The 20,389-nt window shown below is 43.2% G+C and overlaps 1 protein-coding gene across 2 annotated transcripts in view; it reads right to left on the reverse strand.

Moving 5' to 3' along the window:
• Positions 1-20,389, reverse strand: part of LOC126161922 (uncharacterized) — a 270,341-nt gene that overhangs the window by 35,685 nt on the left and 214,267 nt on the right. For both annotated transcript variants that reach the window (XM_049918094.1, XM_049918095.1), the window contains exon 10: positions 7,937-8,174. In XM_049918094.1, the coding sequence (XP_049774051.1) occupies positions 7,937-8,174 (238 nt within the window). The remainder of the gene's footprint in view (positions 1-7,936; positions 8,175-20,389) is intronic.

Genomic DNA, 20,389 nt, shown 5'->3' on the forward strand with positions numbered 1-20,389 from the left:
CGTTAATTTTGAATCAAATAGTAGGCCCAAAAAGTGCGCAGCAATCTTAAAATGTAAAATGTGGCCCCCTATTGTGAGTTCTGCTAGATTAAAAGTTTGACAAGCATGGTTAAATTTGATATATGTAGTCTTCTCTGGTCAGAAACTAAAACCAGTTTTACTGTCTCACACTTCCAGCATACTAATGGTCAGCTGTAGCTGTCTTGTTGTTGTTGTTGTAAGATAGGAGGAAAAGTAGAAGATTGTGAAGATGTACACAAACAAAGAGCATTTAACAGGGCTCCTGACTGCTGAGGAGTTGCCACAGACAGTGACTGCAAACAATGTGACACTGAATACACCACACTTGGGAAACCTATTCTCCTACACATTGCAGTCTGACAAGGCATCACCAGTGCCGTACCAAAAGCACTGTTCCTTGAGGAAGGGTTGGATAAGAAGCAACAGACATCGACATAGTCCCCATTCACAAAGTTGGTGAAGAATGTTCTACCTTCAAGTAATGTTGTACCCTTTGTCAAGACAGACAACAACAATGAGGCAACTACAGCCGACCATCAGGATTCTGGAAGCTTGGAAGAATAAACAAAATAGTTTTGGCATACGAAGGAATTCTATATCACAATCTCCAGTAGAATTAAGTCGTCAAAGGCAGGATGTGGTAGCACCTGAAATTGTGTTCAGAGCGGCACAGGTGACCTCAGAATCTGAGAAGCCAGATGAGGCAGCAGTTGACAATGACCTTAGGAATCTTACCCATACATCTGGTAAGGGTACACTCCTGTAACAGTTAGGGTTCATACAATCCTTGGCTGGTTTCCACAATGGAATTAATATTGCCTCCTCCTGGGTTGTGGGGTACTCTTGATCAAACCAGATCTGACTGAAATAAGATGGGAGTTTGCCTTTGGTTTCGGGTCACAGATGATGGAGCATGGCATAATGAATCTGATCTGGTCCTGGAGCAGAGTCACTAGCCACTGATATAGCTTGTTCCAACTACCAGATGAAGGATGGTAGACCTCCTCATCCCACAGGAAAAAGCAGAGCAGCCACTTTTCCACAGTCCTACAAAACAAGTGGAATACAGAAGTCTGGATGATGCTGAGATGATAAAAAAGGTGTTCAGCTAAAACCTGAGCTAGATCTTTAGGCACGTCTGTCTACCAACACCCCATTTGTCAACAAGGCCGTAAGAGGAGGTGTACTGCCCTTGCCTGAAATCTGCCTTATTGATTCCCAAACTTGCACAGTGGAAGTGGACCAATTAATGGAAGTCATGAATTCCTTCCAGGAGTCCTCTTCCATTCTTTTATCCACTTGCCTCACATGTGCTCCCACTGATCTGAAGGCACGAAGGTTTCCTATCATTGGACAGTGTCTGAATTTCCGCAAAGCTGGCTCCTACTGCCAAGTGACATTTGTCATACCATCAAGGGACATGACATCATCTGCCGGCCGCGGTGGTCTAGCGGTTCTAGGCGCTCAGTCCGGAACCGCATGACTGCTACGGTGGCAGGTTCAAATCCTGCCTCAGGCATGGATGTGTGTGATGTCCTTAGGTTAGTTAGGTTTAACTAGTTCTAAGTTCTAGGGGGCTGATGACCACAGATGTTAAGTCCCATAGTGCTCAGAGCCATTTGAAGCATTTTTGAACCATGACATCATCTGAGGTGGTTGCTAGACTGGGGAATGGAATCTGTGGCAGCTCATTGAATCTCACAGGTGACATATGGCCCACCATCTCCTGGTACAATCCTGTTGTTCAAAGATGGTATGCTGACTATATTGCAACCAATTTCCCCTTTAAACCATCCATATTTGCAATCTTCTGTCAACCACCACCAGAGTCAGCAGACAAATACACACCAGAAAGTGGCCACTGGAAAGGAAATCTGTGGTCAGTTCCCCCTGAATTATGTCTACAGTAGCTGGGGAAGAAAAACAAAGGTCAATGGCTGAAGATAATCCTGCAGCAGTAGAAAAGTGTGTCATCTGACCAGCGTTCAAAAGGCAAGACATTCTCTCAATGGATGAAGTGCTCAGTAATTCGACCCCCGGAACAAAAATGGTAGGTGAGCCCCAAAGCACATTGTGTGCATTGTAATCCCCCATGAGGAGGAACACAAGGGGAACAGTGAGAGTTCTGTCACTGAATCTTTTTGTGAAATCTTGTGGGACTTAACTGCTAAGGTCATATTTAACCTAAATTATCCTAAGGACAAACACACACACACACACACACACACACACACACACACACACACACACCCATGTCTGAGGGAGGACTCAAACCTCTGCCAGGACCAGCCGCACAGTCCATGACAACTGTGATTTTAACTGGTTTGATAACTTCCACTGCAATTGCTTTTATGACCATGGTAAGAGGAACAGGAGAGGAATTGCATCTGTCATCAATGAAAACAGCAACACTACCCTTATCCCTATCTCCAGTAACACTGTCCTTCCTGTAGGAGCAGCAGTCCATTAATGCTTGTGTGTTGGCAACTTTAAAATGAGCTTCTTGTAAGCAGGTGCAGAACAGTTTCTACTTGGTCAGGAGCTGTAATTCTTTAAACTGTAATGAGTGTCAGTTTAAGTTCCACTGCGACAGAGTAGTCCCTGTGGGAGTCATTCATTAGTGATGGTTGTCCTTGTACTTCTTCCTTATTGGTGGTGATTACCTGAGATGTCAGGAGGAACATTAGACTGTGTCAGATTCTGCCTTTCCTCCAGGAGCATATCAACATTCTCAACAGTAAATTCACCACTGGACAGGGAGAGTGCCCGTCTACACAAAGGTTTAGCTGCCACTTTCTTCAATTTTGAACAGCTTTTTATGTTGCTTATTCCTTATTTGTGGCAGGAGTTGCTTGCATTGGTAGAAAGGACAGCTTAATGGGATTTCCGATGGTGTGCAATGGTAGGGGGCTCAAGTTTTAAGTCCACTGTTAACAGCTTCTGAATGATTTTGGGTTCAAAAGTAGCTTTTCCCCCCCTCACATACACAAGTGTACTTAAATCTGTTTTCTGGGTTTGTGTGGAGGCATCAAACTTGGTAACTGACTTCTTAAGGGCTGATGTAAAAGAAGTAGCAAATACCTGAGGTTGCATAGTTATTTTAGCTTCACCATAGGGCATGTGTCCCCTAATTTTCAACTCCTGAACTTTCCTTTCCTCATTATAAACCCCACACTTTCTGCTTCATACTGCATGATCCCTGGATCAGTTTATACATTTTAGTGGAAGTGTACAAGAATCATCTGATTCGAGGGCTGAGCCTACACAATTGCCACACACAGCCCTCCAGTTACATGCCACAGTGGTATGACTGAATCCTGACATTTGAAGCATCGCACTGGTTTGGGCACTAATGGTCAAACCTTAAAGACAGGTATAGCCTGCAAGAATATGTTTACGTAATTCTGGAGTGTTAAATGCTATAATAAATGTTGCAGTTTTTTCCAATGTGCCAATTACTCTTATATAGTTCTGCACTTGTGTGACACCCTTATTTTTCTATTCTTCACGTAATTCCTCAGGGTCTAACTCCATTATATCAGACAGGTAACCATGCCTTTACCAAAGTTAAGGGCCTTATGCAACTCAGCCAAAACAGGGTAATCATCAAAGGTCTTGCATCCCAGAAGCTTCGATAGTTAGTTTTATCTGGCAGTTTCAATTAGAAGTGTTCCGTTACGAAGTCATTTAATACTTTTTAAGGACCCAGCAATACCCTCCAATGCCATGCAAATATAGAACGGGAATACCTCCTCAAAGATTCCCTCTGCTCTCTTCATTACACCGAAAGTGTTATGGCAGACTACTGCTCTGTTACTATAACTCTGCAAGTTCTTCTTGGACAGACTGACCAACTAAACTCTCTTTGTTGAGAGGGTGAAGGTGCTACCTGATGATACACCCATCCTGTCAGTGGTAGATGTGGATTGAGGTCACTCCATAGGGACCCCATCAGCCACTAACGAAACAAATGTTGATCCAAACAGAGCCCTGCATACCTGAGAAGGCCTTATACAATGGTGGGGCAGCAGATGTCCCAGAGAGAATGTTTTATTTCACCATTCTTTCACCTCATCTGTCTCTTGGCCACAGTTTGGCAGTGGCCATTAATGCAGAGACAGCTTATTAGTTGTCATACCCATGGAGAAAGCAGCACAGTGCGCTGCAGATTTGTTTCTAAATCATGTGACCGCTTTCACAGGTAGCCCTGCCTTTGTTGGGACAGGAAATACCTGTGATTGGATTGGATTATGTGGTAATGGGAGGATGTATGGGATAGGTATTGCATGTAGGTCTATTGCAGGGTTATGAGCCATGAAGCAAGGGGCTGTGAACAAGTGCGGAGTTGGGATTCACAAGGACATTACACAGGTTTAGTGGGCAGTCCCCATCTTGGGAAACCTGGGGTCACCAACCTCATAGCAAGCTAAGAAAACCACAGAAGTAGTAGTAGTAGTAGTAGAGAGGTTTTTGGGTGCACAACAGCAGGGTTAAGGAAACCACAGCCCTCCCTTCCCTATGTTATGGACATACCTCATCAGACCCCTCCGCTGAGGTCTGTCCGGCTTGGGCAACCCTGTCAGTAGCTATACTACTGCCAGCATAGTCCTCAGCATTACTGAGGAATGCAAACCATCCCACCTGGCACTTAAGGTACCTACGATAAAGTGGTGTCCCGCAGGAAGAAGCAGTCATTGAAGTGAGCACATTGTGTTGGGCAGAACATTCAGCAACTGGCTGGTCCATCTGTCTCTTGGCCACAGTTTGGCAGTGGCCATTAATGCAGAGACAGCTTATTAGTTGTCATACCCATGGAGAAAGCAGCACAGTGCGCTGCAGATTTGTTTCTAAATCATGTGACCGCTTTCACAGGTAGCCCTGCCTTTGTTGGGACAGGAAATACCTGTGATTGGATTGGATTATGTGGTAATGGGAGGATGTATGGGATAGGTATTGCATGTAGGTCTATTGCAGGGTTATGAGCCATGAAGCAAGGGGCTGTGAACAAGTGCGGAGTTGGGATTCACAAGGACATTACACAGGTTTAGTGGGCAGTGGAATACCATTGTGGGAAGGGTGGGGAGGAAAGTGCATAGGGTATTCCCCATTTCAGGACATGACAAAAGGCAGTTGAGACCTAGATGGAGAATGTCATTCAGCTGCTTCAGTATTTGGTTGTACTGAGTCTCAAAAAGAGTGCTCCTTTAAGGCCAGACAGTGGGCATGTGGGAGGTGGTAGGTGATCTTGGAGATAAAGCATGGGAGATCTGTTTCTGGGTATGGTTAGGATGGTAATTTCAGCCTGTGAAGGCCTCAGTGAAAACTTTGGCATATTTGAAGAGGGGACTGCTGGTCACTACAAATGCAATGACCATGGGTGGCTGGACTATATGGAGAGGACTTCTTGGCATTGGATGAGTGGCAGCTGTCGAAGTGGAGATATTGTTGTTGGCTGCTAGGTTTGATGTGGATGGAGGTACTGATGTAGCCATCCTTTAAGTGCAGGTCCACAGCAAGGAAAGTGGTTTGCTGGACTGAAGAGGACCAGGTGAAGTGAATGGGGGAGAATGTTTGGAGGTTCCAGAGGAATGTGGATATGGCGTCCTCACACTCAGTCCAGATCGTGAAGATGTCGTCACTGAATCTGAACCAGGTGAAGGGTTTGAGATTCTGGATAGATGGGAAGGATTCCTCTAGATTGCCAATGTATAGGTTAGCGCAGGATGGTGAAATGTAGGTGCCCATTTCTGTACAATTTGCTTGAAGGTGATCCGTTCAAAGGAGAAGTAATTGAGAGTGAGTATATAGTTGGTCATGGTGACCAGGAAGGAGGTTGTAGGTTTGGAGTCACTCGGGGACTGAGAAAGTTGACGTTCAAAAGTGGCAAGGGCATGAGCATAGGGGATGTTAATGTAGAGGCAGGTAGCATCGAAAATTATGAGCAGGGTACCTGATGGAAAATAAACAGAAACAGTGCACAGTTGGTGGAAGAAATGATGATGTATTTTATACGGAAGGGTAGGTTACAGTTAATAGGCTGAAAGTGTTGGTCCATGACACACAGTAACTGGCCACATTGGGGCTTCCTGGGTGGTTGGGTTTAAAGTATTTAGGACCCATGTGGAAGGCAGGTGTGTGAGGAATGGTGTGGATGAGGAGAGAAATTGACTCAGGTGAGAGGTCGTGGGATGGACCTAATGATTTGAGGAGGCACTGGAGATCCTACTGGATTTCAGGAATGGGGTCACTGTGGTAGGGTTTGTAGATGGATGTGTTTGACACCTGGCAGAGGTTACAAGATAAGGATAAGGTTTTGGCTGGTGGAGTGTGGTTCACTCTGTGGATGTAAGGTTGGTTTTCACGTTGAGGGACTTGAAAAATGATGGTGAGGCGAAGCCTGAGGTTAGAAACTTCTGGAAAATTGACAAGGGGTGATTTGGAAGCAGTGGGAATGAATCACCATTGGATGGAGGAGTGAACCAGGTCAGACAGGGTTCAATATTGGTTTTGGATTGAGTCTGATTGTTAGGGCTGGTGGCAAAAAAGTGTTTCCATTGTAGGGATCTGGAGAAAAGAGAAAAATTCCAGGATGACTAGGACAGGTTCATGACAATGCTTCATATTTGCTTAGGTTCTATATTCTGTATGGTATTGGGAGGGAGTTTCTGAGGATGTGGTAAATGTAGCAGGTCTGTGAGAGAGGGTTTGTCAGCTATGAGGAGATGTGGATTTCATTCACCAAAATCAACATTTTTTGAAAGTCTGCAACTATGTCACTATTCATTTAAATAATAAAAAAGTGAACAACTTACACTTTTTAATGCATAACAGGACAAGGTTCAGGAATTTCTCTCTTTCTCAGGTGCAACTATTTCCATGTGTTTGTTGTTCTGCCCCTCTTGCTCTGAGTCATCTTTTAATGGTTACTGCATTTCAAGAGAGAGAGAGAGAGAGAGAGAGAGAGAGAGAGAACAATATACACAACAGACATCACACAAAATACCAATATACCGAAATATTTAAGAATGGGAATAAATTCCTGAAACATGTCATGTTAAGCATGGAAACTGATGCAGTCTTTATTACTGAAATCAGAAACACAACAGTGAAATATCCACAAACTATAATTTCCCAGTATTATGACAACTGTCTCTAGCAGCTTTGTGCAACTTTGGATACTTCCTGCCAGTGATCTGTAACTGTCAGTAGTACTAGTTTATATGTTTTCTGGTATACTGCAATGGCACAACATTGAAAGAGTTGTTTAACTTAATATTTATTGATGCAAAGAGCCCGGGATGTAACTCAATTTTAATTTATTTATTTGTATATATAGTTACTGCTTCTTTTCTTCTATTGGTTCTGGCATGCATCATGCTGTATGTGTTAATTCCACTGTTTCCCATTTGAGATACTGTTAAGCAGAATAAACATGCTTACATTCCATCTTCTCCTTCATTTTCCTGGGTGGATATTAGTAAAATATCGGACTCCGCCATTCCATATGGTACTTTAGAATAAAAGACATCTTTGGCTTTTATGTTGTACAAAATCACACCTGCTTATTTTTGGGCTTGAAAATACACACACACACACACACACACACACACACACACACACACACACACATATCTCAAACTTGTTTTGCAAAATCTGATTATAATGTCTTATGTACCAGGCATGATTACACCTAGTGTGCTCACAGTAACTGACAGGACCACTGCAACTGGCAGGCTGTGTAGATGTTCACTCCCCTTCACATCTTTTTGCCTACGCCCCATGAACTCTAGATCTTCCTAAGAACTAAGTGCTAATTTCCAGTTTATGCTTTAACAACCTTCACATTTATCACACATAATTAAATTACAACATGAAAATATCATAAATTACAGGAAGTCAGATGAAGTTAATCTACCTCTTTGAAAAGGCTGATGGACCTACTGCGTATATTGCCTCTACCTGCTCCTTCAAAGTGTAGCACATTTCTAAGTGTTGGATTAATATCAAATGGTGTAGTCAGCCTCACAGAATTTCGCTTGAAGTTTTCCACAGCTTCACGATATTTGTTTGAGAACCAAGGTGGAAAGACAAAAGCAAACATTGGTAGTCTTTCCTCTTGTTTACCTTGATCAGTGTTTCGAATATCTGCAAAACTACAGAAACATACAAAAACAACAATATTAAATTGGGATTTTCCCATAATCTTGATCAGATATAGAATTTTGGATTTAAGAGGAAAAAAACTACATTTATTGAAACACAATGCATTTCATGCCGTATTTTCTGTGAATGTGACAAAATTCCAGTAAGTATAAATTAAACAAGATGACACCAAACACACAAAATAGTATCCTTGTATGCTAGTGGCTCAGTAATGGCAATTTGCAGCAACCTACAAGAAAGTTTGCATTCTGTTTTTGAAGTACAGTTTGAAACTTATAATTTGTCCAGCAATTCAAGTAGCAACATGATATATGCATCTATCACCATTTATATAAATACTAAACAAGCAATTTTACAGTGAATGACAGAGGGTATTTCATAAACCTTAGCTGTCCATCACTTTTCCTACAACTGACGTTATGTGCCCATTCAGTTTCATGTTATTTTACAACTTTATGCCTAAATATTTAATTAATGATATGAATATAATAGAGGGAAACATTCCATGTTGGGAAAATATATCTAAAAACAAAGATGATGTGACTTACTAAACGAAAGTGCTGGCAGGTCGATAGACACACAAAGAAACACAAACATACACACAAAATTCAAGCTTTCGCAACAAACAGTTGCTTCATCAGGAAAGAGGGAAGGAGAGGGAAAGACGAAAGGATGTGGGTTTTAAGGGAGAGGGTAAGGAGTCATTTCAATCCCGGGGGCGGAAAGACTTACCTTAGGGGGAAAATGGACAGGTATACACTCGCGCGCACACACACACAATATCCATCCGTACATACACAGACACTAGCAGACATTTGTAAAGGCAAAGAGTTTGGGCAGAGATGTCAGTTGAGGCGGAAGTACAGAGGCAAAGATGTTGTTGAAAGACAGGTGAGGTATGAGCGGCCGCAAATTGAAATTAGCGGATATTGAGGCCTGGCGGATAACGAGAAGAGAGGATATACTGAAGGGCAAGTTCCCATCTCCGGAGTTCTGACAGGTTGGTGTCAGTGGGAAGTATCCAGATAACCCGGACGATGTAACCCTGTGCCAAGATGTGCTGGCCGTGCACCAAGGCATGTTTAGCCACAGGGTGATCCTCATTACCAACAAACACTGTCTGCCTGTGTCCATTCATGCGAATGGACAGTTTGTTGCTGGTCATTCCCACATAGAAAGCTTCACAGTGTAGGCAGGTCACGTGGGTGCTTTCACACGTGGCTCTGCCTTTGATCGTGTACACCTTCCGGGTTACAGGACTGGAGTAGGTGGTGGTGGGAGGGTGCATAGGACAGGTTTTACACCGGGGGCGGTTACAAGGGTAGGAGCCAGAGGGTAGGGAAGGTGGTTTGATGTGGATGGATGTCTGAAGCTGGCCATTGGACAGGTGGAGGTCAACGTCAAGGAAAGTGGCATGGGATTTGGAGTAGGACCAGGTGAATCTGATGGAACCAAAGGAGTTGAGGTTGGAGAGGAAATTCTGGAGTTCTTCTTCACTGTGAGTCCAGATCATGAAGATGTCATCAATAAATCTGTACCAAACTTTGGGTTGGCAGGCCTGGGTAACCAAGAAGGCTTCCTCTAAGCGACCCATGAATAGGTTGGTGTACGAGGGGGCCATCCCGGTACCCATGGCTATTCCCTTTAATTGTTGGTATGTCTGGCCTTCGAAAGTGGGTCAGGATGGAGCTGGCTAAGGTAATGAGGAAAGAGGATTTAGGTAAGGTGGCAGGTGATCGGCGTGAAAGGAAATGCTCCATCACAGTGAGGCCCTGGACGTGCGGAATATTTGTGTATAAGGAAGTGGCATCAATAGTTACAAGGATGGTTTCCGGGGGTAACAGACTGGGTAAGGATTCCAGGCGTTCGAGAAAGTGGTTGGTGCCTTTGATGTAGGATGGGAGACTGCAAGTAATGGGTTGAAGGTGTTGATCTACGTAGGCAGAGATATGTTCTGTGGGGGCTTGGTAACCAGCTACAATGGGACGGCCGGGATGATTGGGTTTGTGAATTTTAGGAAGAAGGTAGAAGGTAGGGGTGCAGGGCATTGGTGGGGTCAGGAGGTTGATGGAGTCAGGTGAAAGGTTTTGTAGGGGGCCTAAGGTTCTGAGGATTCCTTGAAGCTCCACCTGGACATCAGGAATGGGATTACCTTGGCAACCTTTGTATGTAGTGTTGTCTGAAAGCTGACGCAGTCCCTCAGCCACATACTCCCGACGATCAAGTACCACGGTCGTGGAACCCTTGTCCGCCGGAAGAATGACGATGGATCAGTCAGCCTTCAGATCACGGATAGCCTGGGCTTCAGCAGTGGTGATGTTGGGAGTAGGATTAAGATTTTTTTAAGAAGGATTGAGAGGCAAGGCTGGAAGTCGGAAATTCCTGTAAAGTTTGGAGAGGGTGATTTTGAGGAAGAGGAGGTGGGTCCCACTGTGACGGAGGACGGAACTATTCCAGGCAGGGTTCAATTTGGATAGTGTCTTGGGGAGTTGGATCATTAGGAGTAGGATTAGGATCATTTTTCTTCGTGGCGAAGTGATATTTCCAGCAGAGAGTACGGGTGTAGGACAGTAAATCTTTGACAAGGGCTGTTTGGCTGAATCTGGGAGTGGGGCTGAAGGTGAGGCCTTTGGATAGGACAGAGGTTTCGGATTGGGAGAGAGGTTTGGAGGAAAGGTTAACTACTGAATTAGGGTGTTGTGGTTCCAGATTGTGTTGATTGGAATTTTGAGGTTTTGGGGGGAATGGAGCTGGAAGTGGGAGATTGAGTAGATGGGAGAGACTGGGTCTGTGTGCAATGAGAGGAGGTTGAGGTTTGCTGGAAAGGTTGTGAAGGGTGAGTGAGTTGCCTTTCCAGAGATGGGAAACCAGGAGATTGGATAGTTTTTTGAGGTGGAGGTTGGCATGCTGTTCTAATTTGCAGTTGGCCTGTAGCAGGATGCTCTGAACAGCCAGTGTGGATGTGGGAGAGGAAAGATTGAGGACTTTTATTAAGGATAGGAGTTGACGGGTGTGTTCATTGGCTGAGTTGATGTGTAGGTGAAGGATTAGGTGGGTGAGGGCAATGGATTGTTCAGTTTGGAACTGGTGTAGGGACTGATGGAAAGAAGGGTTACAGCCAGAGATGGGAACTTTAAGTGTGAGGCCTTTGGGGGTAATGCAAAATGTCAGACAAGCCTGAGAAAATAAAATATGGGAGTGTAATCTGGCTAGGGCGAAGGCATGTTTGCGGAGGGAATGTAAATAAAATTTAATGGGGTCGTTGTGGGGATGTTGTGAGGGTGACATGGTATTAGAAGGTGTAAAGTGTAACATGAGGCTGAAATGAAAATGAAAATAAAAATATATGGGGAGAGATAAAGGTGAACTAGAAAGCAACTGGAGATCTGGTGTGAAAAAAGGCGAAAAAGTGTTGGTTATAGCTGGGCTATGTTGAACCGGTGGTGAACTTGGGTTGGTAGACAACGATGTGCACAAAGGTTAGGTGGTTGTGTTGCCACCAAAACACGTTAAAGGGTGGAGCAATTTGCAGACTCTGAATGTGGCTCTCCAGCAGGGATACGACTTCCTCAAATCCTGCCCGTTCAGTTTCATGTTATTTTGCAACTTTATGCCTACATATTTAATTAATGATATGAATATAATAGAGGGAAACATTCCACGTGGGAAAAATATATCTAAAATCAACATGATGTGACTTACCAAACGAAACCTTAATCCTACTCCCAACATCACCACTGCTGAAGCCCAGGCTATCCGTGATCTGAAGGCTGACCGATCCATCGTCATACTTGATAACAGGTTGGTTGGATGGTTGGTTTGGGGTATAAAGGGACCAAGCTACGGGGTCATCAGTCCCTTTTTCCTAATGCAAGCAAGGCTCAAGGTACAAAAACACCCAAAGTATGTTTGAGAAAGTAAAAGGGGGAAAAGAAATGGGGAACCATACCTAAAAAGAAAATGAATGGAATGAACAAAAATCAGAGAAAACTTACACCACAAGGAAAAGTAGAAGACGGTACTAAAACCATAGAGCAGATGGTCTGGGGCTGATCACAATAATGAAAGAGGATGGGCCAGCCACTCTGCAACACATAAAATGTCCACCCTAAAAAGACAAGGCGAGATGAACACATGTAGGGAAAAGATGACAACCAACACAAACAAATGCAAAGAAAGCGTGACAGAGTTAAAATGGAGGTAGAGTGGCGGCCTAAGAGAGTAGGCTAAATGCCCACCCTTAGATGGTACGATAAAAAACTATGGGAGGCACCAACTTGGACATGGAAAGTACGGAGCGATAGGAAATTTTGGATAAAAACTGGGAGCGGACCCCGGAGATCCCACTCATATAATGTGGCAAGCATATGATGTCGTCAGATCGTGTTGTAAGCTTTTCGGAAACCAAAAAAAGACGGCGACCAGGTGTTGGTATCTGGAAAAGGCTGTTAAAGGCTGTTCGGTTGGCAGACTCAACAGAAACTAAATTATCTGTGGTAGAGTGACGCTCTCAGAAACCGCCCTGGCATGGAGCCAGTAGCCACGTAACTCCAGGACCCAATACAACTGCCAACTTACCATACATTCTAACAGCTTACAAAAAACGTTGGTGAGGCTGATGGGCCAATAGCTATCCACATCAAGCGGGTATTTGCCGGGTTTGAGCACTGGAATGATGGTGCTCTCTCACTGTTGCGAAGGAAAGATGCCATCACACCAGATCCGGTTGAAGATGACAAGGAGATGTTGCTTGTAGTCAAACGAGAGATGTTTGATGATCTGACTGTGGATCCGATTTGGCCCAGGAGCTGTGTAAGGGAAATGTGCAAGGACACTGAGGAGCTCCTACTCCATAAATGGAGAATTATAGGGTTCACTGTGACGTTCAGTGAACAAGAGGGCTTTCCTTTTCACCACCGTTTGAGGGTGCAAAATGCTGGGGGATAATTCTCCGATGTAGAGGCTCGAGCATAGTGCTCAGCAAAGTGCTCGGCAATTGCATTTGCGTCGGTAGATAACAGGCCACTGATGTTAATGCTAATGACACCTGCACCCAATGGTTGAGACATACCTCTCCCAACATTCCTGTTTCTGTCTTTTTATAAGCTGGCGAATGCAGGCATGGAGCCATTTAAAAGCTATTTGGTGCTGTAGGGAAGGGTGCTGCTTATGTTTCTGTGGAGCTTGCCAATGCTCTTTAATGGATTCAGTGATTTCCGGCTACCACCAAGGTACTGATTTTCACCATGGGCACCCTAAATAAGAAGGGATCATGTTTTCCGCCGCAGAAAATATCACTCTAGTGATCCGTTCAACTACCACATCGATGGTACTATGTGAGGGAGATTCAATGGTGACAGCAAAGGTGAAAGCTTCCCAGTCTGCCTTGTTTAAAGCCCATCTTGGTAGACGTCCAGAGGAATGGCACTGGGGGAGTGACAAGTAGATGGGAAAGAGGTCACTACCACACAAGTCATCGTGAGCTCTCCAGTGTACTGATGGGAGAAGTCCTGAGCAGCAGAGGGATAAATCAATGGCCGAGTAAGTGCCACGAGCCACACTGAAATGTGAGGGGACCCCAGTATTTAAAAGGCAGAGGTTGAGTTGAGACAGGAAAGTTTTGACATCTCTACCTCGGCCAGTAAGCCCGGTGCCACCCCACAAGGGGTTATGGGCGTTAGAATCCCCCCAAAGTAGGAAAGGTTTAGGGAGTTGATGAATCAGTACAGCCAATGTGTTCAGGGGTACTGCGTCATCTGGAGGAAGATATATGTTGCAGACATTTACTTCCTGTGTTGTCCTTATCCTGAGAACCACAGCTTCAAGAGGGGTTTGAAGGGGCACAGGTTCACTGCACACTGAGTTCAGGACATAGACACAAACTCCACCTGACACTCTATTATAGTTGCTATGGTTCTTCTAATACCCGTTATAGCCGCGGAGGGCAGGGGTCTGCATTGCCGGGAACCAGGTTTCCTGGAGGGCAATGCAAAAAACAGGTGTAAGCTTAACAGTTGCCGTAGCTCAGCCAGGTGGTGAAAAAATCCGCAGCAACAATTTAAACCTCCTCATTAGTTATGTGATCTATCCATCTAATCTTCAGCGTTCTTCCATATTTCGAAAGCTTCTATTCTCTGCTTGTCTACACTGTTTATCATCCATGTTTCACTTCTGTACATGGCTACACTCCATACAAATATTTTCAGAAAAGACTTCCTAACACTTAAATCTATATTCAATGTTAACAATTTTCTCTTCTTCAGAAACGCTTTCTTGCCATAGTCAGTCTACATTTTATAACCTCTCTACTTCAACCACATCAGTTATTTTGCTCCCCAAATAGCAAACTCATTTACTACTTTAAGTATGTCATTTCAAAATCTAATTCCCTTAGCATCATCCGATTTAATTTGACTACATTCCATTATCCTTGTTTTGCTTTTGTTGATGTTCATCTTATATTCTCCTTTTAAGACACTGTCCATTCCATTCAAGCTGCTCTTCCAGGTCCTTTGCTGTCTCTGACAGAATTACAACATTGTCAGCAAACCTCAAAGTTTTTATTTCTAAGGATTTTAATTCCTACTCCAAATTTTTCTTTTGTTTCAATATACAAATTGAATAACATCAGGGATAGGCTGCAATCCTCTCTCATTCCCTTCTCAACCACAGCTTCCCTTTCATGCCCCTCAACTCTTATAACTGCCATCTGGTTTCTGTATAATTTGTAAAGAGCCTTTCGCTCCCTGTATTTTATCCCCGCCACCTTCAGAATTTGAAAGTAAGTATTCTAGTCTACAACTGCCAGAAATGTAGATTTGGCTTTCCTTACCCTATCTTCTAAGATAAGACGTACTGTCAGTATTGCCTCGTGTGTAATAACATTTCTACGGAATACAAACTGATCTTCCCCAAGGTCAGCTTCTACCAGTTTTTCCATTTGTTTGTAAAGAATTCTTGTTAGTATTTTGCAACCATGACTTATAAAACTGATAGTTCGGTAATTTTCACACCTGTCAACTCCTGCTTTCTTTGGGATTGGAATTGTTATATGCTTCTTGAAGTATGAGGGTATTTCACCTGTCTCATGAATCTTGCTCACCAGATGGAAAAATTTTGTCACAGCTGGCTCTCCAAGGTTATCAGTAGATCTAATGGAATGTTATCTACTCCTTGTTTCAACTTAAGTCTTTCAGTGCTCTGTCAAATTCTTCACACAGTATCATATCTCCCATTTCATCGTCATCTACGTCCTCTTCCATTTCCATAATATTCCCCTCAAGTACATCGCCCTTGTATAGACCCTCTATATACTCCTTCCACCTTTCTGCTTTTCCTTCTTTGCTTAGGACGGGTTTTCCATCTGAGCTCTTGATATTCATACAAGTGGTTCTCCTTTCTCCAAAGGTCTCTTTGATTTTCCTGTAGGCAGTATCTATCTTACCCCCTGTGATATATGCCTCCACATCCTTACATTTGTCCTCTAGCCATCCCTGCTTAGCCATTTTGCACTTCCTGTCAATCTCATTTTTGAGACGTTTGTACTACTTTTTGTCTGTTTCATTTACTGCATTTATATATTTTCTCCTTTCATCAATTAAATTCAATATCTCTTCTGTTACCCAAGGATTTCTATCAGTCCTCGTCTTTTTACCTACTTGATCCTCTGCTGCCTTCACTATTTCACCTCTCAAAGCTACCCATTCTTCTTCTACTGTATTCCTTTCCCCTGTTCTTGTCAACCATCCCTTATGCTTTCTCTAACACACTCTACAACCTTCATGTCCCATCTCCTTGAATTCCAACCTTTTTGCATTTTCTTCAATTTTAATCTACAGTTCATAACCAATAAATTGTGGCCAGAGTCCTGGAAATGTCTTACAATTTAAAACCTGGTTCGTAGATCTCTGTCTTCTATCTGAAAACTTTCAGTATCCCCAGGCCTCTTCCATGTATACAACCTTCTTTCATGATTCTTAAAACAATTGTTAGCTTTGATTAAGTTATGCTCTGTGCAAAATTCTACAAGACAGCTTCCTCTTTCATTCCTTACTCCCAGTCCATATTCACCCTTTCTTCCTTTTCCTACTATCGAATTCCAGTCCCCTATGACTATTAAATTTTTGTCTCCCTTACCTATCTGAATAATTTCTTTTACTGCATCATACATTTCTTCAATCTCGTCATCATCTGCGGAGCTAGTTGGCTTATAAGCTTGTACTTCTGTGGTAGGTGTGGGCTTCGTGTCTATCTTGGCTACAATAATGCATTCACTATGCTGTTCGTAGTGGCTTATCCATATTCCTATTTTTTTAAATTCATTATTAGACCTACTCCTGCATTACCGTTATTTGACTTTGTATTATAACCCTGTATTCCCCTGACCCAAAGTCTTGTTCCTCCTGCCACTGAACTTCACTAATTCCTAATAAATCTAACTGTATCCTATCCATTTCCCTTTTTAAATTTTCTAATCTACCTGCCTGATTAAGGGATCTGACATTCAACGCTCCGATCCGTAGAATGCCAGTTTTTTTTCTCCTGATAATGATGTCCTCCTGGGTAGTCGCCGACCGGAGATCCTAAGGGGGAGGGGGGGGGGGGGGGGGACTATTTTACCTCTGGAATATTTTACCCAAGAGGATGCCATCATCATTTAACCATACAGTAAAGCTGCATGCCCTCGGGAAAAATTATGGCTGTAGTTTCCCCTTGCTTTCAGCCATTCACAGTACCAGCACAGCAAGGCCGTTTTGGTTGATGTAACAAGGTCAGGTCAGTCAATCATGCGGACTGTTGTCCCTGCAACAACTGAAAAGGCTGCTGCCCCTCTTCAGAAACCACCTGTTTGTCTGGCCTTTCAACAGATACCCCTCCATTGTGGTTGCACCTACGGTACAGCTATCTATATCACTGAGGCACACAGGTCCAGGGTTCATGGGGGAGGAGGGGGGGGGGGTTCCCAATGTAATGGGTACAAATCACACATATGTAGTACTGTGCAGTTTACTGGTTGGTAAAATGTTGTCTTCCCAAGAGTAATGAGTTTTCATTTTTGAATAGTATTCTACCAGTAATTTGTATGCACGTGTTGTAGACACATTTTGGGGTAAATACCAAGATTCTGTAACGCCAAAACAATTCAATAATAGAAATATTAATTACCCACTGCAGATGAGAAGAGAATGGGGGTACCTGCCAATTTGATGGATGCCAAGCGGGCTATGGTAAGAAATGTGATGCTGTGTTCATACTCAATAAGTTTGAAAGAACCTGTCTGTCCAGTCTTAGATTTTGTATGGTAGTGCTCAGAAAGCAATGCAGATGTTATAATTTAATGCATGTTATGTTTGTAGTGTGCAGAAATTGAAGGCACCAGATAAAGAAAAGTATCTATATCTACATCTACATTTATACTTCGCAAGCCACCCAACGGTGTGTGGCGGAGGCCACTGTCGTTACCTCCCTTTCCTGTTCCACTCACGTATGGTTCGCGGGAAGAACAACTGCCAGAAAGCCTCCGTGCATGCTCGAATCTCTCTAATTTTACCTTTGTGATCTCCTCGGGAGGTATAAGTACGGGGAAGCAATATATTCGATACCTCATCCAGAAATGCACCCTCTCGAAACCTGGACAGCAAGCTACACCACGATGCAGAGGGCCTTACTTGTAGAAGCTGCCACTTGAGTTTACTAAACATCTCCGTAACGCTATCACGGTTACCAAATAACCCTGTGACGAAACGCGCCGCTCTTCTTTGGATCTTCTCTATCTCCTCTGTCAACTCTACCTGGTACGGATCCCACACTGATGAGCAATACTCAAGTATAGGCCGAACGAGTGTTTTGTAAGCCACCTCCTTTGTTGATGGATTACATTTTCTAAGGACTCTCCCAATGAATCTCAACCTGGCACCCTCCTTACAAACAATTAATTTTATATGATCATTCCACTTCAAATCATTCCGTATGCATACTCCCAGATATTTTACAGAAGTAACTGCTACCAGTGTTTGTTCTGCTATCATATAATCATACAATAAAGGATCCTTCTTTCTATGTATTCGCAGTACATTACATTTGTCTATGTTAAGGGTCAGTTGCCACTCCCCGCACCAAGTGCCTATCCGCTGCAGATCTTCCTGCATTTCGCTGCAATTTTCTAATGCTGCAACTTCTCTGTATACTACAGCATCATCCGCGAAAAGCCACATGGAACTTCCGACACTATCTACTAAGTCATTTATATATATTGTGAAAACCAATGGTCCCATAACACTCCCCTGTGGTACACCAGAGGTTACTTTAATGCCTGTAGACGTCTCTCCATTGAGGGCAACATGCTGTGTTCTGTTTGCTAAAAACTCTTCAATCCAGCCACACAGCTGGTCTGATATTCCGTAGGCTCTTACTTTGTTTATCAGGCGACAGTGTGGAACTGTATCCTTACGCCTTCCGGAAGTCAAGGAAAATGGCATCTACCTGGGAGCCTGTATCTAATATTTTCTGGGTCTCATGAACAAATAAAGCGAGTTGGGTCTCACATGATCGCTGTTTCCGGAATCCATGTTGATTCCTACAGAGTAGATTCTGGGTTTCCAGAAATGACATGATATGCGAGCAAAAAACATGTTCTAAAATTCTACAACAGATCGATGTCAGAGATGTAGGCCTATAGTTCTGCGCATCTGCTCGACAACCCTTCTTGAAAACTGGGACTACCTGTGCTCTTTTCCAATCATTTGGAACCTTCCGTTCATCTAGAGACTTGCGGTACACAGCTGTTGGAAGGGGGGCAAGTTCTTTCGCGTACTCTGTGTAGAATCAAACTGGTATCCTGTCAGGTCCAGTGGACTTTCCTCTGTTGAGTGATTTCAGTTGCTTTTCTATTCCTTGGACACACATTTCGATGTCAGCCATTTTTTCATTCGTGCGAGGATTTAGAGAAGGAACTGCAGTGCGGTCTTCCTCTGTAAAAGAGCTTTGGAAAAATGTGTTTAGTATTTCAGCTTAGCGCGTGTCATCCTCTGTTTCAATGCCATCATCATCCCAGAGTGTCTGGATATGTTGTTTCGATCCACTTACTGATTTAACATAAGTCCAGAACTTCCTAGGATTTTCTGTCAATTCGGTACATAGAATTTTACTTTCAAATTCACTGAACGCTTCACACATAGCCCTCCTTACGCTAACTTTGACATCGTTTAGCTTCTGTCTGAGAGGTTTTAGCTGTGTTTAAACTTGCAGTGAACCTGTCTTTGCTTTCGCAGTAGTTTCCTAACTTTGTTGTTGAACCACGGTGGGTTTTTCCCGTCCCTCACAGTTTTACTGCACGTACCTGTCTAAAACGCATTTCATGATTGTCTTTAACATTTTCCACAAACACTCAACATTGTCAGTGTCAGAACAGAAATTTCTGTTTTGATCTGTTAGGTAGTCTAGCAAGAGTAATAGGAGGCAGATTTTAAACAGATAAACCTTCCTCCCTTTTTTTATAATCCTATTTACTTCCATATTCAGGGATGCTTCAATGGCCTTATAATCACTGTATTATGCAATGTTTTGGTCATCTGTTGGCATTCATGGAAGCACAGGATTGGATTATATAATCGTCCATGATGGGGTTTCAATAGTCAGAACAGAATAATACAGTTAACTGATGTTTGACATGTCTTCATGAAAAATCTTGCACTATCAGAAAACTGGAGTGATGTTTGCCATACTGTGTTGTTGAGCAGTGAGCCCTATTTCCTTTAAAACTATAGGGCACATTGTTACTTATCAAGATGCCATTACACAGTTTATTTTGATTCTTAAAGCAGACGAACACTGTTGTTGGCTGCAGCAGGAAAGTACCAATTTCCACACATCTAATGACACAGATCATTTATTAAACAAATTATTTGTTGATGAAACCATGTCTAAAGGATTATGGCCTCCATACTCTCCCAATTTTATGTCTCCAGACTTCTTCCAGAAGCCATATTTTTCCAGCTGAATGATTGTAAAGACACCTACTATAAAGGATTGTCGGCATAATTTGATCGTTTGTACCTCCAGCCACTTATTCTCCTGCTGATAAGTGACTTTTCTTCTCAACAGTATAAAAGCACATACTGCACCTTGCTCATTTCCCATAATTTATGTGCACCTGCTATCCAGTACAATGACACTCTCATTCCATTGTAGCACATGAAGGGTGTTT

The sequence above is a fragment of the Schistocerca cancellata genome, chromosome 2 (assembly GCF_023864275.1).
Source record: "Schistocerca cancellata isolate TAMUIC-IGC-003103 chromosome 2, iqSchCanc2.1, whole genome shotgun sequence".
NCBI classification, from domain to species: domain Eukaryota; kingdom Metazoa; phylum Arthropoda; class Insecta; order Orthoptera; family Acrididae; genus Schistocerca; species Schistocerca cancellata.